Below are 23,851 nucleotides of genomic sequence, written 5' to 3'. Positions count from 1 at the left end.
GGACTTGCTAGCCTGGAAAGGCACTTTTCTTATCCCTGAGCTTAACTACTCACTCTAGAGTGCTGCAGCAACTTGGTTTATGAAACTTTACCTAGCCTTAAGTGAAAAAACCCAAATACAGTAACTAAAGTTCACAAAAAATATTCAATATTATTTATATATCTGGGAATAAAAATCCCCGAGGCAGAATAAACTTCACAGAAAACTCTTTCACTCCTAACTTTCACAAGGCCTTTCTTGCTGGGCAAAAAGACTTTTCTGGGACATGGTGTAATCACAGATTATTCTGACAGCAGCACTGGTCTTAACTTGTGTTAGTAATTCACAACAAACAACACAAGCTTGCTGTTTTTTCCCAGGGGATCTGACCCGAGATTTAACTAACTTCAAAGAGTTCCTAAGAGGATATTTTTCTTTTAGAGAAGGATACCCTCTCAACTTATAGAACTTTTTTTCCCCTGTAACCTATATTCCCTTAGCTTCAAATGATTCTCTTTCTCCATTTTATCTTCTCCATTTTGTACTGAGTTGTCAGATTTGATGATAGAATATAATAATCAGACAATAAAAAATAAGATTTTCTTTGTTTGACTTTGGGCTCATGTGCATTCAGAAGACTAAAGAATGTCAGGATAACCCCTGTATCAGTAAACTAATAGTCTCATTCAGACTCATGATTTCAATGCTTGTGGTGTCAAAGAACCTCTGTGAATTATCATTGTCTGTAATACCGTTACAACAGTCTATGATTAATAAAGATGAGTTGACAGTAAACTGAAGCCTTACTTAATATTTTTACTTGAATTCAAACAAACTGCATGGGCTTGATAAGCATAGCCTGCCAACAGTGTTTTAGGAATGGACCCTTCAAGTCAAATAAGACAAATTTTTTTCATCAATTTGCTATGCTCTTTGTCTTCTACCTAATACAAGGAATAAAGGCACAGACACAAATTTCTGTTGCATTAGGAAGAGCCAGGGGAAATAAAACAAAAGTTCCTCCACAAAACACTGTCATTAAATTGATTTCATTGGGACAACTTGCAAGAACCTTTTGACAAGGAGCTGGTCTTTCTCTTGCTCCCCACAGTATTAATTACTAGTGAAAAACAATAGATGGAGTTGTACTGCCTACCACAGATATACCTAATTCATAGAAACCAGCTCGTGGGCAAAAGTGTGACCTGGTGGCCTGTATTTTTCATTAGTTGCAGGATGCACATGGTGAGGCTTTATTTCATGTTTTGTCCACATTTTCTGTATGAAAACACAGTAAATTTTGTAACCTTTTATCTTGAGCATGCTTCTGATTACTTGTCAGAGGTATGCTATTAATACTATAGTGCTGACCCAGTACTGGAGATTTCCGTTAAAGCTGATGAAATTTTGTGAAAGTAATGTTTGAGTGACTTTTTAAGACAAAAATGTTGCATGCAATTGCTCCTATTATACACAAGATCAAGTCAGTATTATATCTTGGCTAGATGTTCCTGTTTGAAATAAATATTTTACATCATCTATCTTTGACGTCTTTACAGGTTAGATGAATTGCAGACACTTCTCCTGCAGAAAAACAAGTTGACTTATCTTCCACGAGCTCTTGTCAATATGCCAAAGCTCAGCTTGCTAGTTGTCAGTGGTGATGACCTGGTTGAGATACCCACAGCCATCTGTGAGTCAACCACAGGTTTAAAGTAAGTAAAAGCGAGAAAGAAAGAGAAATACTCTTAAGAAGATAAGGTAAGATACACCCAGAAGAAATGCTTTCACCAGCACGTTTCTACAAATTCTTACTCAATTTATATGAGTGTGGTAAAGGAGGAACTAAAAAGATTGGAAATTACAGAGGACCTGCAGATTCAAGATTTTCATCTACCAGTTACCTACATTGCGCATCTCTATGTCTAAAGTGCTATTCCTGGGTAGACTGGGTCATAGCACCTCTAACTCTGGAGGTGCAAAACCTCAGAGTGGGACCAGTAGCCTGGAATCTAGCTGCTGATATGCTCTGTGATGATCAAAGCATCTTGCTGGGAGAGGGAGACATGGCTAGAAAAATGTTAGGTAAGGTCACATGGGTTTAGTAGTTCTTTGCTGTAAAATACCATCTTACTACTGCATGCAGGATAAGACTAAAAGACCTAAATTGTACTCTGCAGTTACAGAGATACTGCATTTCTGCAGGCAATGTTCATGTTTTTGATTATGGAACCATTTCAGACTCTATATTGGGTCTGGTTCAGTGGAGTTGTGGATGTGGACGGAATTATTAGTGGAGTTAGCTGAGGATGGAATTATCCTTCCTCTCAGAATTATTCCTTGCACTGGTAGCTAGAGAGGTGTAGATGACACATCAGTGTTCGTAGCAGTTGCTGAACAGTAGTGGCACATCATCAAGGCTGTCTCTCCAACCATCCCCTAAGAAAGCACTGTAGGCTGAGGGTGAGCCTCCCAGCCTTGGAGGCTGGGAGGAGACACAGCCAGGACAGTTGGTGACACCAGCCAGAATACTTGACTCCAATTGGCCAATGGGATACCATACCCATACCATATGGGGTTATGTTCAGCATATAAAGCTAAAAGAAACAAGAGGGGGAGCGGATCATGTGCTATTGAAGTTTTTGTCTTCCTAAGAAACCAGCTACATATACTGAGTCTCTGCTTCCAAGGAAGTGGCTAGACATTACCTGTTGAAAAGTAGACCAATTTTTTTGCTTTGCTTTCTTTTCTTCTATGCATAGGTTTTACTTTTCTCATTAAGCTTATCTACAATTTTTAAATTTGCTATTCTCCCTTGCCTAGTTGAAGGGAGGGGCAGAGAGAGGTGTTTGGGGCCAAACAAGTCAGCTGATCACAAACTTACAGCAATTCATCAGAATTTTAGAAAGCCATATGATTTGTTGGAACATTTGTTCTTTTGAAAGTAACAACTTTGAATTTTTTTCCTTCCTGAAATGAAAATCAGAGATTTTTCAGAATGCTTTGCATTTATTTGAACATTTGTTACAAGTTGTTTATGTAACCACTTAGTTTTTCACCTGCAAAGTGTACCATTACAATATTTTCAATGACAAAGTAATGCATGACCTGTCATGTATTGTAAAAGATAAGCAATGCAATAACCAAAAAATGGAGTAACATATTGCAGTTAAAAGATTCTGGAAAAATTCCAGATTGCTAGGCAATATTGTTAGGATTATGTTCATATTGCTCATTAACAGATAGGGAAACTACAGTGTAGTCAGTCAGAGGCTCCGTAATGAACTATACCTGTTATTACAAAGAATGATTTATGTAGATAGGTGGAAAAAAGATAAACCTGATAATTTTTATATGGAAAGTGGATTATAGAGAAAGTTCCATTTGAAATCTGTATTTCTGCAGTAGATGTATCCTAACTGTGCCATAATGCAAAATTGAGCTAATGTTTTTTACATTTCTGTTTCTGGCTCTGGCAACATTTCTAAACTGTCATCCATGATGGCCAGTGATGTTCAGCTGCCTGTACATACATTTGTGTGTTAATCTCTGTCTAGATTTGTAAGTCTCAAGGACAGTCCGGTTGAAACGATTGTATGTGAAGACACTGAAGAAATTATAGAAAATGAACGTGAACGTGAGCAAGTTGAGAAAGAGTTTATGAAAGCATACATTGAAGACCTAAGGGAAAGGGGTACGTGTAAATTTGCAGTAAGCTTTCTGCTATCTTGAATACAAATGCAGACATATATTGTGACCATTCATTTTTAAGAGGACAAGCAATACACCCTTAAACTCTAGTTGTCTTTTATGGTATTAAATAAGACTAGTAATGAAATGCCAAATCTGCTTTGTTAAAAGTTTGCACCCTAATTAAGACCCTTAAATATTGAACAAATGTATACAAAATTAATTGTGTTGGTATATGCCTTAACCTCAATTGATTGATGGGGTACACAAAGAATATTCTCATTCTCTAGATTTACTTACTTCTTTTGGGATTAGTATTAGTGATTTTGAATTCCTGAAGAAGTGCTTCTCCTCCTCAAAAAGGACAATATATATATGAAAGCCTCATTGTATTGGTAGAATATTCTTTGACAATATAATTTGCTTCAAGGTACTACCTATTTGACCACTGTACAATTATAGTAAAATACCTGCTTTTATCTTTACTACATAGCACCTGCAACTTTACATAGTTCTTCATGTTGCTGTTCTGTTTTATATTTATCATCATTGAGAAATCCTTGTTTTCTTGACTGCTCTTTAATAAGATTTGTTAGGAAAAAAGGGGAAAGTTTCCTGTGAGACAGAATACCCCATAGGCTCGTTTTAATTCCTTTAATAGTTTGTGTGTAGAAAGGAATTTTTGTAGAATGAATCTTACAGTAGATTTTTATTCCTTGCATTTAATTTGTCTATATAGTGGTCACACAAAATGTGTTAAAAGAGAAATATAAAGAAAGAGTGTCACTTCATAATACTTTTGAGGTTCTTATGCTGGACTTCTGTTCCTTAACATCTATAAGTTGTGCATATGAATATTCATTCTGTCTATTTCTAAATTGAAGCCTGCTATAAAAGTGCTGGATTCTGATAACTGTTACAACAGTGTCTAAAATGGAGAGAAGAATGCAATGGAGGAAAAAACTTAGACAATAATTTGGCTTTAGAGGCAGTCATTAAATACATAGTGATGGAGTTGTATCTACAGCCTTAGGACCCATGGAGGTAGGACAGGCTACCTGAAACCTGCATTTGACCCCATTGAGAATAGGCCAGATTTGTGTTCTTCTGGGGCAAAGAAGCTCAGGGATACAGTTATCTTCCTTCCTAGACAGAACTTACTTCCCTGCTTTTTATGAAGAGTTTGGATCATTAATCACTTTTGTATTTCCTGCTTCTGAACTTTTGTGCTATAGATAATGCCTATACCTGCTTTTGAAAAACTGACTGTAGAAGGAATATCTTCTATAAAATATGAACCAGCACAGAGATTATTTGTGGAGTACCTTTGAAACAAGACCAAACCCAGCTGTTTCTAGCTAAGGGCTTCATTTATTTGTGCTGGATTATATAACTGAAGTCTGAGATTTATTTCTTTTTCTTTTTTTGCAGAGTCTACTCCTTCCTACACCACAAAAGTAATGCTCAGTCTCCAGCTTTGAAGATTAAAAATCTCTAGATCTCCACTGAATATCTGAATAACTCTCTTTTTATCCACCTGAATAGTAAACACATGAAAATATAGATGGCCAGAATGACATCAAAATCATATTGAATTATTTATTTGTTTCTGTAGTCTTTTCAAGTAACTACAGATAAAACAAGGAGGGGTAGAACTTTCATAAGATGCTGTTTCACATTTTAAGTCAACATGTTTATTTTCAAGTTCACAGCAACAGCCACTAATTTGTATGTAGACCTGCTGAAAGTAAATATTCACTGTAATTAAGTATACAGAGGCATAGCTGAAGAATGACAACATTGTATCTTGTAGCTGAAACAGTGAAACACAAAATGTGATCTTAGGAAGAGATTTGATTTTATAAAAGGGGATAGACTGATTTAGAAAATGAATGTGATCTGTTGGTTTCTTAAGACCAAATATGCATTTAGGTATTTACAATATTCAAATGAGAACACACCCATAGTTTGCATTTACATTCTGTTCTGCAAGAAAAATGTTCTTGGAATTTTCAGTTTAGATAATTTTCAACAACTTTACATATAGAAATTGTAGCAATTCTTCTTTTATTTCAAACACATTTAAGCTGTAACCTGTTTGCAAATTCAAGTACCAATGTGATTGAAATTTCTGTGCTAAGCAGTCTTATAGTATAGTAGTGTACTAAGTAAGATATTAAGGCACTAAGCGGTGTCAGCTAATTCTATCAGCAAAATGATGATACAGGTCTTATATTAATGGTTTCAGATGATAGGATTTTGTGGACATTTGTTGGAATTTTCCAAGTAGCTTTAGAATGAGTTTGCTGGTAAAACACTATTTTGCTTGCTATTTAATAATCTGTTTATATACAATTATTTAAGTGTATATAGAGTAGAATTTCAGAAACCTAGTTTTACATGTACTTTTTGTTTAATAAAGCAATCTTTTTAACCTAAAAAACTTGTGACTTTGAGAATTGAGACTCAAATTAGACTCAAATTATAGAATTTAAATGGCCCTAAACTTATGGGTGCAGTTAGGTGAGACAATATTTACATCTTTGTTTTTTGTTATGGGTGATCTATTTTCAGTTTTGTGCAGTAGAATGTCACTTAAGTAGCCATATTTAAAACACAAAACAATGAAGGATATGCTCCTCAGGCTTCCCTATAGAAAAAGAACTTTAGATGTTTTCTTTTCAACATTCTAGCATTCAATCTTTTAAAGGAAAAAAAATTAAATAGAGAATGTGTTATTTCCTCTTACAGTCTTCCACAGTTATATTACTATCAAAATGAAACCCACTCAAAATGGTCTCTAGATGTTAATGCAGATTTTAAGCAAGTTCTGATCTGGGGGTAAGTTTAAAAAAATTAGAAAAATTGGTGTTGATCTGAAGCAGAATAATAGAAGACAATTTTTTTATTATTATGAAGAAACTGAAATAGGGTAAAATAGTGTCAAAGTGGTCTCAGAGAAATTAGGCTATGTGAAACTATCTTATCAAACTTTCTTTTATTGAAATTATAAATTTACTTCATTAAGTATTGATATTGATGTAATAAACCTCTGTAAGACATCTGCTCTGATATTGGTTGAAATTCTATTTCTATAATTCTCTCATAGTCTAATATGATCCACTGAAAATTATAGCAATGGAAATCACAAAGGCTGTGTTTGTAGAATGGAGCTGCAACTACAAAAAACTAGGAATGCAAACACAGTTAACAAAACAAAAGTACCAGTACAAATTCTACCATCAGCAGTATTGGATGTAAAACCAGAAAGTACATGAATAAAAAAGTCATATTAGTCCTTACCATTGCTGCTAATCTTACTCAAAATTTTTTTGCTGTTCACAGAAAAGAGTACCAAAAATAATTTGGAGACAGAAACAAAAAATTAGCATAAATAAACTCTACATATTTTGGAGTTCATTGAACAGCATTGGTCACAAGTCCATTTGCTTGTCAATATCTATAAATGCAAGATCACTGTCTAAAAGCAGGATTTTTTCATGCAGCAGGTAAACATAAGGCAGAAGACAAAAACTTGAATTCACATATCTGAATTAGAAGCAAAAGGTCTGTTTTTCTGTAAAAGTGGCCATGGGATTATTTATAAAACACAAATTCTCAATCACCAGCAGTCTTGAAGTTCAGGTAAACACATTCCTAAAAAACAAAAAATCTGTAACAATTAAGTAATGGAAAATGCAAATACAGGGGGTCCAAATAGTATTCTCCAACTTGACTTCAGATACCTTTCAATCCAATTTTCATGGAAGCACAGATTGATTTCAATTGGAAGGGACATTTGAAGATCATCTATCCCAATCACTCTCTCATAGACAGGGACATCTTCCACTCGATCAGATTTTTCAAAGCCCTGTCCAAGCTGACCATGAGTATTTCCCGTGATGGGGCACCCAAAACATCCAGTGACTCACCAGTCTTGTAATAAAGAATTTCTTCCTTAGATCCAATCTAAAACTAAATCTACCCTATTTCAGGTTCTTACTGAAACTAATTATTTGTGCTGTCACTTAAAATCCTGTAAAAATGTCTTTCTCCAACGTTCTCATAAGCCCATTTATATTGAATAGCTGCAATAAGACTCCAGGCTGAACAACCTCAGCTCTCTCAGCCTTTCCTCAAAGAAGAGGTGTTTCAGTGATTTTTGTAGCCCTCCTCTGGATCTACTCTAATAGGGTTATATCTTTCTTGTGCTGAGAATGATGCAGTACTTCTGGTAGAGTCACAGGAGAACAGAATAGAGACTCACCTCCTTCGACCTGCTGGCCTTGCTCCTTTTGTTGCAGGATAGGGCTGGTTTTCTGGGCTGCAAGAACACATAACTAGCTCATGGTCTATTCTACATTCATTAATATCCCCAAGTTCTCCACAAGGTTGAAAGCCTTTATTCCTAGGTCTTGTAGAACAGTAGAACATTACTTCCTCAAATATTATCCATAGATAAAAATTTTTTTTGTTACCATTGTTAACAGAATTTTTAAAATACCTTTGTTTTAAGGGGTAGATGGCGTACGGTGGTCTCCATTACACCTAAGACATGCAGTGGGTAGTGCCAGCTGCCAGATGTTACTAAAATACCTAATTTCAGCCTAATTCCATTTGAGTCATACTTCTATGTCCCTTGCACATTTATCATATGATGTTAAATATAATGTAGTTCATCCCAGCTAGATGGTGACGGGGAAGTGACAGTTCCCTCTCAAGCTCCACTGATTCCCAGCTGCCAGGGAGGTGCAGCGCAAAACAGAAGACAGCAGCACGGATCCTAAGATAACTTTATTTGATGGTACAACTTCCCCTTCAGCGTTCCAGGACCCCAAGCTCAGGGCAGACAAAGCTTATAAACAAGGGGAGGGCTGAGGGGAGGATACAGTCTTCAACTAATCAGGAGAACTAGAGATAAAATACAAGGCGGGCATTCAAATATCAACCAATGAAGAATCCCAAGGAAAAGAATAGTTTCAGTGAACTAATGGAGTTTAAAGAAATACAAAACTGACAGGGAAGTTTCTCGAGAGAAGGCAGGTTTTAGGGAGAGATTGGCATTTCATGAAAGGAGGAGCAAAGAAAGTTCTGGAAAAAGGGGCAGAGACCAAAAGAAGGCACAAGAAAATTACAAATCAAACAATAATACTAATAAATACTAATAAAGCAAAACACACCACAACAATGTAACTTTATTAGAGTCATCCACTGTAGTAAAAAATATGCATATCACAAAGTACCTAATTTTGAATTAGATCTAATTGTATTGCTTTCCTACCTGTTTTACTAGCAATTATAAGGTGAACTATTATCTTTCATTAGATAATAATAATAACACTACCAAAGAGAATTCTTTTATTGACATGTTTAATACCTTTTCAATTTTTGAAAGTGAATAATTTTATGAATGACAGCAATTTTGTGTACAATGGCAATTTATGTTGCTCACAAGCTTCTGATGTCAGGTACTTAGATACCTTAAGGAAAATAATGTGCTTTTTCTTCCACACTACACATCCTAAAACTGAAGACTTTGTTCCACTTTGCAGGTGGCTGCTATTTCAAAGCATCAAGATTGGGAGGAATTTAAGTGTGTCTTTTAGAACACTCATGGGTTAAATGTGCAAAAGTAAATCAGAAAATCATATTTAATTTTGCTCCTTGACCTTATTCTGTATTGTGGCCTTGTTTCTAAGGATAGCCAGGAAGACAAACTTATAAGGATAGCAAATCAAATGTCTAGGAATAACATAGTCTTGCATCAGATATTGGCTTAGTTTACAGTTAACACTGTACAAAACATTCTTTTTTTTTATTTCCCTTGAGCATTTATGAAACATTAGAACTGATTTACTGTGTTTACTTTCTGCAAAGGAAGTACCAAGCAAAATGAAAAATGGAATGGCCTTTTCTTGATGAGGTAGGCTCTAGGTCCTGGTTTGTGGAAGATTTTATAGAATCATAGAATGGCTTGGGTAGGAAAAGACCTTGTAGATCACCTAGTTTCGTCTCTCCCTGCCATGGGAAGGGACAATTTCTGCTTGACCGGATTACTTAAAGCTCTACCCAACCTGGCACTGAACACTTTCAGGGATGGGCATCCACAATTTCTCTGTTCCAGTGACTTATCACACTCTGAGTAAAGAATTTCTTCTAATGTTTAATTTAATTTTAATATAAATTTTAAAATGGTTCTCCATTTGACCTAAAACCATCAGATTGCATAAAAAATAGCTTTCTCTCTTTTTTAAAGTCCTGTTAATGTAGTGCCAGTTTGCCATAAGATTTCACCAAAGTCTTCTGTTCTTCAGACTGCACAAGCCCAGCTGTCTCAGCCTGTCTTCACAGAAGACAACCCTCTGCTTGTTTTATGGCTCTCCCAATAGGTCCACATCTTTGTTGTGCTGAAGACCCCAGAGCTGGGTGCAGCACTCCATGTAGGGTCTCACAAGGACAGGGCAGAGGGAGAAAATCGCCTCCTCCAACCTGTTGTGCATTCTGGTTTTGATGCGGCTCAGGACACATCTGGTTTTTCTAGTCTCCGAGTTCACACTATTTGCTCAAGTCCAGCATTTCATTCACAACAATTCCCAAATCCTCATCAGGACTGCTCTCAATGACTTCTCCATCTGTGTTCATGTCTGGGATTGCCCTGACCCAGATGCATCACCTTGCACTTGGCCCTGTTGAATCTCATGAGGTTCTCATGGGCACACTTCTCAAGATTATACTGGTCCTTCTCATGGATGGTGTCTCCTTCTTCAGGTGTGTCAACAATTCCACTCAGCTTTGTTTCATCTGCAAACTTGCTGAGGGAGAACTTGACCTCACTGTCTGTGTAATTGAGACAGATATTGAAGAGCACAGAGCCCTGAGGAACATTGCTAGTCATCAGCTCCACCCGGACATTGACTTCAATTCCCTGGATGTGTCTGTCCAGCAAATCCTTATCTACCAAGCAGTCCACCCTTCAAATCCATGGCCAATTCAAAGACAATTGGTCTTCATTTTGGAGATAAGGATGTTGTTTGGAACAGTGTCAAAGGCCATACAGAAGTCTAGATAGATGACATTGGTCAGTCTTTGTTTGTCAACCATTGCAGTTGCTCCATCACAAAAGGCCACTGGTTTGGTCAGGCAAAATTTGCCCTTAGTGTTGTGGTTATAGAGAAAAAGGGATATAGTTTCTGGGACTGTTTAATTACATACCACCCACATTATTGTGGGGCCTTGCTTCAGCTGGGGCCAGAAGCAGAAGGGTTATCATCTTTAGCTTGAGGGCTTGAGGGCTTGAGGGAGGGGGTGTAGAGTTTGCAGAGTCAGCCCAGCTCATCCAAACCCTCTCTGCTACCTGCAATCCCTGTGCTGGCTGCCTCAGATCACTTCCTTGTCTTTTGTGTGCCTTAAAATATTTTCTTGGATGACCTGCTTCATGATCTTCCCAGTCACAGAAGTGAGACTCCCCAGTCAGCAGTTCTCTGGGTCTTCTTTTCTCCCCTTTTTAAAATAGGAGTGATGTTTCCTTTTTCCCAAGCATTGGAGATTTCACCTGATCGCTATGACTTCAAATAGGATGGAGAAATGTTTGGCAACAGCCAGGACCACTCAGGACCCCAGATGTGGGTCATCAGGTCCTGTAAATTTGTGGTTATTCAGCTTCATCAAGTGATCTCAAGCCTGCTTTTCATTGAAAGTGGAGAGAACTCACTCCCTGATGCCAACTAGATGTTCGGGGACTTAAGAAACATGGGATTGTCTGGTGGCAGGAGAAGATTGAAGCAAAGAGCTTTTTGAATATTACATCCTTCTCCATATCTGTTAATACCAGATTTCCCTTCTCATCTTCCAGAGATGGGAGTACACTCTCCTTGGAATTTATTTTCTGACCTGCATACATACAGCCCCTTCTGCGCTGGAGATCTCTTCACCTTTTAGGAGAATCCTTCCCTAATTCCTTGCTGATGATTTACAGGTATTTCCTTGCTGTTTCCTGGAAGTGCTGTTGTTTCCTTGTTCCTCTCTGACACTTGGAAACATATCCTTTTCCCTTGCTGAGTATGGTTTAAAGGTTTGCCAAGAAGTCCAGCCAGTTTCCTTCCTAGAGCATGCTCATCTCACCCAGTCAGGTGAGCCCCATTGACTGTCAGCTGTTTCTCAAGGGTGCATTCCAGATCACAGAAGGCAAAAGCATGGCTGGTGCCGAGCATGGCACCAGCCATGCAGTCAACCATTCTCTTGATTCATTCATCTTCTTTCTGGGTCCCCAGTCTCCAGCTAGGGGTATAAAGGAGAACACTACCTGTGGTTCTGATCCCTTCAACATATTTCTGAAGGACATGAAGCCCCTTTTGATACTTTGCAAACTCCTTGTTGCAGCCTAATTTGGTCCTGTGTGGAAGACTGGGAGTGAATGCTAGTCCCCTGGTTTTACCTGGTGCGGCAGCCTCTTTGTGACTTTGGGAATGTGAACCCCCAGTAGACAGCAAACCTCTCTAGAGAGGTTCAGATGGCAAATGGGTACTTCAGCAACTCTCAGTGAGGAGTCAGCAATTACTAACAACGTTCATGCTTTTTTGGTGTCACTTTCTGCATAGATTAGCTCCTGCTTCAAAATGGATGGGAGGAGGTTGGAAAATAAGGGTTTTTCTCCTGATTTTGAGACCTCATTTGAACTGGTCCTCATAAACAGAACTGTAACTCAGCATAACTCTGGTTCTGTACTTCTAGAGTAACTACTATACACTGAGCAATTCAGGAAGAGTCTCCTCTCAATAGCTGAATCTGCTACTTGGGCGGATTACAGCTGTGACTACATTCTCTACTACAGCTTGCTCTCTTCACTGCTCCATTAACAGCTCTGGTATTGCTGAGTGTAAATAGGTGATTTGCATGGTGTTTTCATTATCTGCTGACTGTCATTAATAAGAAAGGATCATTACTGTCTCTTACTACTCCCTGGAGCTTTCTGTTTTCTTGCCAGCTGCAACATAACTACTCAAGGTTCAGCAAAATCTTAGTAAGAGCTTTTATATCTAAAATGCAGTTGTATTTTAAGCATATTGCCTTGGCTATGTTCGGAATTTCTATTTTTCATTAATACTTCCAGCCTTTTCCTAAAATCAACAGTGACATTTATAAAGTAATTAAATTAGCTGTCAAATCCTGGTGAATAAATCTATAAAGAAGAATATCATCTTAGAGAACTGAAAATCAGTTTTAGTCTATACAAGAGCAATATTTGAGTTCAAATTTACATATACAACATTGCATTTTCTTTTTCATTTGTTACATAGGTTCAGACAATTTGTAGTACAGTCAGCCTTTGAGCCTGTGTATTATGTAATGACATAAAATAATACATTTGCAAAACCCAATTTGTTATACTGTACAGTTCTAAATTGATAAAATATTATTCAGTGTTTCATTGTTATTCAATGTTTGCTGATTTCAAAACTGTAATGACCTGTGGTATCTATGCAACTTTTTATCAAGATAAATATTTGAAAATAAGCTGATCCCAAGCTTGTGGTGCTGCCTGGCCCCAGAGAAGTATGCCAGGTCATCTGTTTGCTCAGAGGGCATTCAGAGAAGGTGAGTTCAGTGGTCACATATTGGCCACTTCAGGAACCACTACTGGCAACACTTGATAAAAACAGGTAAGGAGATTAAGCTATTATTTGAAAAAAAAAAATTATTTTGTTTTTACATTTTAAAGAGGTCTGTATTGCCAGGTTTACTTTCTCTATAGCTAAGGAAGCTGTCTGTTAAAGAATATCTTGGCTTATCATGGTACCTCATGATTCAGGAATGAAAGTATAAAGAAAGCAATAGTATTTTAATTGCATTGAAGAGATCTTTGATGACACCTTGATATGCATAAAAAATATATTTCTGTTTTTATGTTACAAGTATGCCTTGTATATGTTAGAAAGTCTTCTTATAGAAAAGTTTCTGCTCAGAAGATGTCCCATGGTTCCTTTTCCCCTTTGGACTAGCTGAAGAATATATTTTATTAAGCCAAAATACTTAGGGATTTCAGTTTCAGAATAATTGAGAAAAGACTTCAGGATTCTCAGGATTGTTGTTTTAGGTGACTGTAAATTTAGAGAGAGAACAGTTGCATGGTACATGAGAGAGGAGTTTCGGAAAGTATCAGAAATGTACATCTTCAGCCGGGAATATATTTTAATTTCAAAATGTATTGTGACTTTTATTCACTCTCTGTTAATGTTGCAGTATATAAACAGGTTTATTCTTCCATGTCTGAAGGGTTTTCAGACTGTACTAGAATACCTCAAAAAGCTTTTTATTTCAAAGGTACTGGAATTTGTGTGTGGGTTATGCACTTCTTCCTCCCTATAATTGCTCTGGCTATCTTGTCAAATTGCTATTTAGAAATTGATTCTCTCCAAATTCATGTCTTATATAGATCTTTTGAAGCGTGAGCACAATTTTTATCCAAACTGCAAATTAGAGGTAGTTTTAATGGAAACTAAACCAAACAAAACCAGAACAAAATCTACAGATTAAGGAAGACTAAGTTAGTACTGTATAATTTGAAATTGTGTTCACTATTACAGTCAAGGTTACTTCTTATCAAACATCTTTATCTAGTATGATTTTTCCTTGTTTTACCTTTTCATCATGTCTCATCCTACCTTTCACCCATAATATTTTACTACTTATGTATTATGCAGCTTTAAAATACATTTGTATTTAAGAACCTACTTTTTGTCTTCATTCTGACCAAAAGAGGCATTCTGGAAGCCTGCATCCAGATACAGCAACAACTGTGGCAGAAAGCAATGTACAGACAACAAATTAGAATTTAGCTTTATCTGTCTATTCCTGTAGGTAAAATTTCAGCATCTGTTGGCAAAAAGCAAGGACTGACTGGCTAGCAGAAATCCTGTAATGCAGGGACAATAGTGACTGTAGGATTTTTTTGGTTTTGAAAGGGATGGTAAACAAAGTGTAGCATTACATAGTCACGGAGATTGTCTCTTTAATGTAAAAAGGACCATATGCTGTCTGCTCTAGTCCATATAGCTCTAAGTTCAGCATGAAAGACTTTTGTTAATTTCTCATTTACCAGAGGTCTATAAAAAAGTATGCCTCTAAACTTGTATGAGCTTGGTTTTCTGAAATTTTAGAAAGATTTCTAGCCCAGAAGATTTAGCTGCTCCTCATTTGTGTCAATTCAAAACACAAAAAATCTATATATTAAGAAGTACTACACTGTAGGAAGCAGGAAGGTAATTTTTTCTGAATCTCTGTGGTCCTCTGTTTGTGGGAAAGAAATGTTCATTTTCATTTTAGAGAGGCTGTACTTGTACATAGAAAGCATAGCAATTACACCTGTTGGTAGAAACTACCATGGCTTAGTATTTTTCTTCTGCCTTTTGTAACGTGAGTAGGAAATTTACTACTGTAGCCATGTCACACATATAGACACAGAGTGAGGAGCCAAAGGGTAAGTCCAAGGCCATTTCCAACTCAGCCAGATGCAAACTCCTCCTAGTTTGTAGGGCACATGGGCAACCATAGAGGCTGTCTGTAAGCACAGATAGTGAGACAAGCGGTGTATCTGGAAGATTTTTGTGGTGACAAGCGACCTACCTACTCCTATGTCTTCTGTCTGACAGCAGAGTGCTGAGGAGATGGCAGCTAAGTGCAGGGGAGACTTGCTTTCTGGTCTGGTTGAGATTCTTAATGTGATATATTTTTGGCACCACAAGTGGTATGAACGAAGAAGAGGCTCGAGTAGCTGGAGCTGACAGACGCTGTCAAATATGGGAGAGAGGTAGCCACCTCCAGCCCTTTCTCCCTACTCTTACTGTATACTTTGATCTTATTCTAAACCCTGGGAGAATCTGGCTAACTGTTCCCACACAAATTCCCACAGTCACAAAGCACAGCTCCCACCCATCTAATATTCATAAATTCTCTTATTTAACCCTCCTTGTTGTGGTTCTGCAAAATGCACTGATTATCAGGCAAGCTGTGGAGAGCACCTTGCTTCATTGGCATTTAATGTCCTTTCTTTGCCTGGCTAGAGAAAAGATGCATGCCCAGGATTGGCATGCAGCTGCTGAAAGTGGCTTGTCCAGCACAAATACTACATGTATTGCTCTTTGCCTTATCCTGGGGATTTGTGTTATGGCCTAGAGGCAAAAAAATATGTGTTACACCTTTCTGTTAGTCCCATTTCACAACCACTTTAGAGAGATTTTGATCAAATTATTAGGAATTGTGTTTCATAAGTATACTTTAGAATACAAAGATTTTGCTCCCAAGTTGTAGTGCTTTGAAGATTACTGTAATATCTAGCACTTTAATATAAAGCCTTGCCATGCATTACATGTAGAAATATTTATTAGAAGGGAAGCGATGCAGCATTGGAGTGATTGATTCCATATAAGACTTGCCTTGGAAATCAGTGGCATTTTGCCAAGGGAAAAGCGTTCTCATTATCTGCTTTGACTTTTGATGTCCAGGCAGAAATTTTCAGGAAATTACATACACTCATATCCATTAATTTCTTTTGCAGGACCAAGCCCTAGGCTAGACACTTGCCGGCATTTTAGTGTCTGTCCAGATCAGTTTGGTTAAAGAAAATAGCATGAATTTTATGTTCACATTATTTTTCTTTTTAATCAGGTGCTTGAGTAGAATTGAAGGGAGAAGACTATAGCAGTGAGTGCACTGTATCAATGAAATCCATTGAAAGGGATTATTTGGCATAATAAATAAGTTCAAGGTATCTAGATGAAACTTCCAGCACTATGGAAAAGGTTGTCAAGTGCACTATAGGTCTTTCCTCTACTTCCAGAATCCTTACATAAAATGACGAAAATAAAAAGTAAATTTGAATTTACAGTATCATCATCATTATACTGCATGCAGCTTTTTGAATAGTTCTGGAGTTGTTCATTTTGTAGTGAATAGTTTCACTTTGCCTCCAGCTTGCACATTTCCTATGACTGTCTCCTCCATTTCTACGGGGCAATGTCTTTAGATTCATAAGCTGCAAATATCCCATGGATTCCGTGTACTACTTGGGCATGTAATGACTGTAACTCATAGTGTAGGTACTTTGTGACTGATTTCTAGCCAAATTCTCTTACAGACCCCACTGTCCCACAAATGGGTGTCCTCTATGTTTTCTCAATCCTGTAATGTCTTACTTTGTCTCAGTGAAGCCAATTTTCATAAGAGTAGTTGAAATATCATGCTTAGTAACTTTTCTTCAGTGAAGTTTCTGAAACTTGTTGATTCAGCTTGAGAGGTGAGATTTGTTTTCAGAAATGTGAGCTATCTCCTACTCCTTCTCCCTTTCACACCAATTACATGGACAGATCTGCAGAAATTATCATGTGATAGGAAAAAGACAGAGGAGTATCATGTGATTATTACCATAGCTTTAATGTCACATAGGAAGTAGCCTGACTTATATTATGGATGAATAAATTTCAAAAGGTTATTTTATTGTTTTTCTTGACAATTAAAAAATTACATTAATGTTTTCCATTTTTCAACCATGCTTTTTAGACTATATCTATTTTCTTTCTTTTTTTCTCCCTTAAGTTTACAGATATCTTTAGCACATTTTTAGCTGTTTTAGAAAACTACTATTTTCTTGCCATTTTTGATGTTGAAAGTGTAGTTCTTTCTCACAAAAAAAGTTATACTTTAATATTACTAATATATCTGGTGAAAAATTCTTAAGAAATGAGTAGAAAGCCACCACAGAATTTAGATTGATATAGCTGGGTAAACAGTAGCAGAAAAAGTGCTCTATTTATCTGAAGTCAGCAGTTGCTGTTTTCTTCTTTAATTGGCTAATGGAAGTATTTTTATTTTCATTGTTTTTGTAAACCAGCATTGGTGTTAATGCCACATACCAAGTGATTTTTTTTTGTGCTTAAAAAAATCCTCTAAGAGGTCATACCGAACTTACAAGTCATTAAAAGAATGTGCTGATGAAGTTTGTAATTGATTCACCATGTTCTTCACTGTATTTCTTGACTTGATTGTCTGGTCTTAACTGAATGTTGAATAAGTTGGCTACTCATAATTATTTTAAAATTCTCCAGCCTTTTGGTTTTATATTACAAAATTATCTTATGCTAACCTCTAAGAACAATTCTTTAAATTACATTTATTGTTCTTGTGGGAAGACTCATATGTCTTATTGCAAAAGTTGCTCCATCAACCTGCCTTCTGATAGATATAATTTTTTTCAAAATTTATGAATGCATGTTTTCCTTGCCAAGCAAAAAGGGAAATGTCATGACATCCTTTTCCTTTTCCCAAGTTCATGTTATTAATGCTCTCAAATGTTGTTGTCAAGCCTCATATTCTGACAATTAGGAACTTCCTTCTCCCTTTTTATTTTTGTGTAGTGAATGGATAGAGCAAAAAATCATGTAAAATCATAGAGTGAGTGTAGTGGGTTGCCCCAGCAAACATTTATATTTGTTTTCTTCTGTACCAAGGTTGCTCTTAAATAGATTTTTTTCCGTCCTTATACATAATTCTCTTATGCATACAATCAGCAACATTTTTCATTCTTAAACAATTCTCATTTACTCTGTAAGATCTGCAGTTCTCTCTCAATGGTATTTGCATTACAGAATCACAGAATAATGAGGTTGCAAGAGACCTCTAAGATCATCAAGTCCAACCTTTGCCCTAACACCTCAACTAGACTATAGCACCAAGTGCCATGTCCAGTCTTTTTTTAAACACGTCCAGAGATGGTGATTCTACCACCTCTCTGGGAAGACAATTCCAGTATTTTATTATTGTTTCAGTGAAAATTTTTTTCCATATATCCAATCTGTACCTTCCCTGACATATCTTGAGACTGTGTCCTCGTGTTCTGTCACTTGCTGTCCAGTGGAAGAGACTGACCCCCACCTGTCTACAACCACCCTTCTGGAAGTTGTAGAGAGCAATAAGGTCACCTCTAAGCCTCCTCTTCTCAAGGCTAAACAACCCCAGCTTTTTCAGTTGTCACTTCTTCACACCATAGGCAGGCCTCCTCCACAACACCCCCTGAAACTACGGATAAGCTCAAACACTCCTGGCAGGAATGGGTCTGTACAGACACATCCTTTTTGGAGGGAACCATTTGGTCACATACACTTGGTCACATACACTCACATACACCAACCACGGATTTCGACTGGGTTAAAACCATTGCTAGGGGAAAGCCCAGAATCAAGTAACCAATAGAAACACCTCAGCTAACTAGCAAGAACCTGCAACCCTGCCTGCTTGCCCTGCCTGCGCAAACTGCTGTGACCCTGTGCTATGACCCTGTTTGCCCGCTCCTGTTCGCCATGCTCCAGGTCTACGCGCTCCCCAGAGGCCTCTTATAATGAGTCACCCAGGACAAGGAAGCTCCAACTCCTGCTCCTCAATGGCTCACAATGAAAGCCTCTCACCTACTAAGCACCTCCACAATGAGTCACTCAGGAACAAGGAAGCTCCACCTCCTGCTCCTCAATGGCTCACAAAGATTCTAGGATGATTCATGATCAGTGAATTCAATGATCAATGATTCTCATTGATTCTAGGATGTCTACTCTTGTATTGTTTTGAGTAACAAACACCACCCCCTTTTTATTTTGTTCTTTCTTCCTTTTTTAATTTTATATATTGGTGAATAAAGTGGCATGCAGCATGCTGTACGTGCTTCAGCACTGATGTGTGGAGCAGCATTAGAGTTTTGTCACATACTCAAGCATGCACGAAAAATGTGCTGGTTTTCTATGGATGCCCAAGCTGGTGATTTTTCATCATGTTGCTTACTGACAAATCTTGATTCTTCTCATCATAATTGGAATGCTCAAGGGGAAGTCTCATAGTTTACATTTTCACCAATTTCTTACTGCATAGAACTTTTAGGGGTCTCCATATTATGATTTCAGTTTTCCACAAGTATTTCATTCACTTATTTGCAATGAAGCAAAATGAATGTGCTTCATTTTGAAGAAACTCTTTTTGCAACAGGAAAATTTTTGTGTAAAAGCCTGTGGGGTTCTTCTGCAATGTCTGTTAAAATATTCTTCATTTTTATTATGTTGCCATCATTAAATATTTCACCTTAAAATCAGCTGATATTTTTGGAAATTTTTAATTTGGTTCAAGGGTAAGTCCCTGTGTTTTTTTATAAGATTGTGAAGGGATATCTATATGGGTATTCTTAAATATTTCTCAAACCTTAAATATATGCCTTCTCCTATCCTCAGAGTACTCATCAGTGGCAGAACTCAAGGAAACTGCCTGAAATTTAGTCAGAGAAAGTTTAGGTTGGATATCAGGAGAAGGTTTGTCACCTAGAAAGTGTTTGTGCACTGGGACAAGCTCCCCCAGGGAAGTGGTCATAGCACCAAGCCTGACAGAGATCAAGAAGCATTTGGACAATGCTCTCAGTCGCATAGTGTGACTTTTGTGGTGTCCTGTGCAGGTCCAGGATTTGTACTTGATGATTCTATAGGTCCCATGCAATTCAGCGCATTCTATGGTTCTATGAAAATGAAATATCTTATAATTCTGTTTAAGAATCTTAATTTTGTGCATCATCAGAGACACACATAGTTTTTTCATTTGTCTCATTGAATTATCCTTGTATTTTTAAAATGTTCAAACACATTTTTCCTCAGGGAAATATGAAGGGGAAGGGGGAAGGAATGTAAAAAAGTACAGATTTTCCAGTGAATACATTAATCAGAGAAGTTGAACAGTAGAGAGGAAATATTAGAGTGAATGGATAGTGCAAAAAATCATGTAGAATCATAGTGTGAGTTTCATGGGTTGTCCCAGCAAACATCCTCCTAGCTCTTCACTCACATCTGCAGAATGTGGACAAAAAAGAAAGAAGGTGAGAAGACTCATAGATAGAGGCAACGGCATTTTAATGAGAAAAGTAAAAGCTGCATGAAAAGGAAAATGAGGAGTGTCTGCCACTCCCCAGAAGATGTTGCTCCCTGAGAAGCAGGGCAAAAGCATAATGGTTGTTGAGGAACACAAATACCAGAACCACTAAGATCCCTCCTTCCTCATCTCCGTGAACTTTCATTGCTGAGCAAGATGTTGTGTGGTGGGAGATAATGCATTGGCCAGATCTGGTCAGCTCTTTTGGCTATGTACCCTCTACTCAGTCTGCTCACAGGGGAGAAGGGAGAAGAGAGAAAGCTTTAATGCTGTGCAAGCACACACTGCTCAGCAATAAACAAAACACAAGTGTGCTACCAACAGTGTTCTAGCCATGAACACAGAGCATAGCACCCAAAAGGCTGCTGTGTAGAAATCAAATTTCATCCTGGCCGAATCCACTACAATGATAAATACAAATATCAGTTAGAAACATTAATTTTACGAACTCTACGTTTCAGAGTGAATTTGATTAGTCAGTTTACTATTAGATTTTTTTCCCTTTTGTACAGAAAAATAAAAAGAACATACAATGAAGTTTTCACTTCTCAGAAATTATTCAGTTTGTTACAGAAATGCATTTTGGATCAAGAGAATCAAGCATTTTGTTAAGATCAATATCATTATTTTGCTGGGAGTTGTGACCAAAAGAGAAATGGAAATTTGTTGCTAAACTGTGGGTTTCTAATTCACCTTATAACACCACCTGTTTGAATAATGTAAGCTTGTTTAAGCACAGTAAACCTCAACCACACATCTTGCCTGTCTTTTAAAATTTAGCCAGGAGGAGCCACCAGGAAGTAAAAAAACTAGCTTGCTCTTTTAATTGAAAACCTTACAAGGTGAAATTTAAAATCACCTTTTAGTGTTAATTTACAGTACTTTCACTGTCTTTGCCATATGTTACTGTCAAGGTCTTGATTGTTACTACTTTTGGAGCTGTGGAGGTTTTCTCTTTCCTTTTGTCCAGCAGCCTGGTACTGCTGCTGATGCCATGTACTTGACTAAGGAGGTGGGCAAAATCTACAGCAATTAGAAAAGCAAGATAAGAAAAATATTTACATCTTTTAATTAGCATAAAAGCAGAGTCATGTTTTTATGTTGCCAATGTTAGTACGAATATCAGGAATAGTGTATCAAGCATGACTAGGAAGGGATCCTTTCCCTGTACTTGGTGGTGGTGTATCTTGAATTCTGTATTCAGTTTTTGACCCCTCACTACAAGAAAGACTTTGAGGTGCTGGAGCAAGTGTGAAAAAGGTTATCAAAGCTGGGGAAGGATAGGGAGCACAAGTTCTATGAGTGTTGCCAAAAACCAGCAAAAAAGCAAACTCCCTAAGATTATAATTTTTATATGTGGGAGAAGGCATTCTTCATTGTGACACCAGATACACAGGGGATAACTCCACCTGTTTTACATGCTGAGTATGGAAAAAAGCTTTTGTTTTCATACTATATTTCACATACCTATTCATAGGTTTTCCCAGAAGAATCATATATATGACAACAATTTCCTCAAAGCCATTAACATATATTCTGTTCCATCAGCATATAGCTTCCTCTGTCTTGAGGGTGTTGTTGGTGATCTCTGGTGGTCATGAACATAAAGAATGGTGTTATTTTTCCGAACACTTGATGAACTGGTGTTATTTTTCCAAATAAGGAGAGAAGTTAACATAGTTGGTCTTGTTCATTACTTTGTGAGCCCTTAGATCAATGAAGTGTAATTTCTTATTCCTCTCCTTGGTTAATGTTTATTGTAACTTTTGATTGTGCAGTTCCATGGCCTAATGATTTTGTAAAATTATGATTGTATTAGCCCACTAGAAGGAAGCAATTCTTCACCTGGGGACATGAGGAGCAGTTGAAGGACCTGGGATTGTTGAGGCTGGAGAAAAGAGGGGACAAGGAGGACCTTACTGCTTTCTACAGCAGAAAGAAGGCTGTAGCCAGATGGGGGTCCACCTCTTCTCCCAAGTAATAGAGTGACACAATGAGAAGAAGCAGCCTCAAATTGCACCAGAGGAAGTTTAGGTTTGATAGTAGGAAAAATTTCTTCACTGAAATAGTGCTCAAACTTTGGAACAGGATGTCCAGGGTACTGGTGGAGTCACTGTCCCTGGAAGTATTCAAAAGGCATGTGGGTCTGGTAGCTGGGGACATGGTTTAGTGATGACCACAAAGAGGTTAGTTAAACAGTTGAAATTAATGATCTTAGAGATATTTTCCAACCTTAACCTTAACAATTCCATGATTTTATGAATATATGAACTGCAGGTTTCCAGGGTCACTGCATGTAAGTTGTGCAGCTAAGGAGAAGAGGGATTTATTTAGACTCAGTTCTGGACTATATTTTGTTTTCAAACCATCTTGAATGAAAGGAAAACTAGTGCCCATATTTTATATGATTTTTCAGTTAAGAGTGGAAATAGGTTTAATTTATAGTTTCTGATAAAATACATATTAGCTTTTGCTAAATTTACTACAGAAATATTCAACTTAGTAAGATTAAGTAGGATAAACACGAGGCAGAAAACACTAGTATAAGGCCAGTGGAAAGTCACTGATTATCACAAGCATAAAAAAAAAAATCTTTCTTGTATTTAAATTCTTCTGTTTATTTAAAAAAAAAAAGCCTGTTTCAACTTAAAAGGAGAAAATATATTCCTTTCAAAATCAGTGCTGATATAAAGCCTAATTAATATGTTTTATGGTACACATTCTCTGTTTTAATAAGGGACTTTGAGTCATTCCTTTGTTTTATATTTGTTATATTTTTTGAGTTTGCCTTATAGAAATATTTTGATATAACAGATTTTTATTATAACCAGTAGTTTATAATTATGAATTATATGCTTCATATTGACAAATGAGAACACACATTTTGGTTGAATTTTTTAAACAAGTGTTGTTTCTGTGATGCTTTTGCATTGTGTTTTTCTAACTGCTTGTGAAATAACAATTCAAAGTGAAACTGGACAGAGGAAAACAAAGATTTTCAAGAAAATTTCTTGTAACCCAACAGGTAGGAAACAGACTACACGCAGCCAATATGTACATTCATTATTGATGTGATAATGTTACTTGAGTTGCCTTTAAATATGTTTCAGCCACCTAAACAGAAATCATCCTGTGGGTGGATTTATGCTTTTGCAAAACAAACAAGCAATAAAGTAAACAGACGAATTAAAGGACAGACATCTTTTGGCTAAGTATATGGAAGAAATTTCAACAG

The 23,851-nt window shown here is 37.1% G+C and overlaps 1 protein-coding gene across 1 annotated transcript in view; it reads left to right on the top strand.

The window, feature by feature from the left end:
* LRRC2 (leucine rich repeat containing 2) overlaps nt 1-6,452 on the top strand; it is a 73,916-nt gene extending 67,464 nt beyond the window's left edge. Inside the window, exons 7-9 of the mRNA XM_038124684.1 lie at nt 1,539-1,694; nt 3,537-3,673; nt 5,101-6,452. Of these exons, the coding sequence (XP_037980612.1) occupies nt 1,539-1,694; nt 3,537-3,673; nt 5,101-5,150 (343 nt within the window). The 3' untranslated portion in view covers nt 5,151-6,452. The remainder of the gene's footprint in view (nt 1-1,538; nt 1,695-3,536; nt 3,674-5,100) is intronic.
* The last annotated feature ends 17,399 nt before the right edge of the window (nt 6,453-23,851 follow it).

This window comes from Motacilla alba, chromosome Z, assembly GCF_015832195.1.
Source record: "Motacilla alba alba isolate MOTALB_02 chromosome Z, Motacilla_alba_V1.0_pri, whole genome shotgun sequence".
Lineage (NCBI taxonomy): Eukaryota > Metazoa > Chordata > Aves > Passeriformes > Motacillidae > Motacilla > Motacilla alba.
The sequence above is the reverse complement of the archived record's forward strand: the minus strand, read 5'-3'. Positions and strand labels throughout refer to the sequence as shown.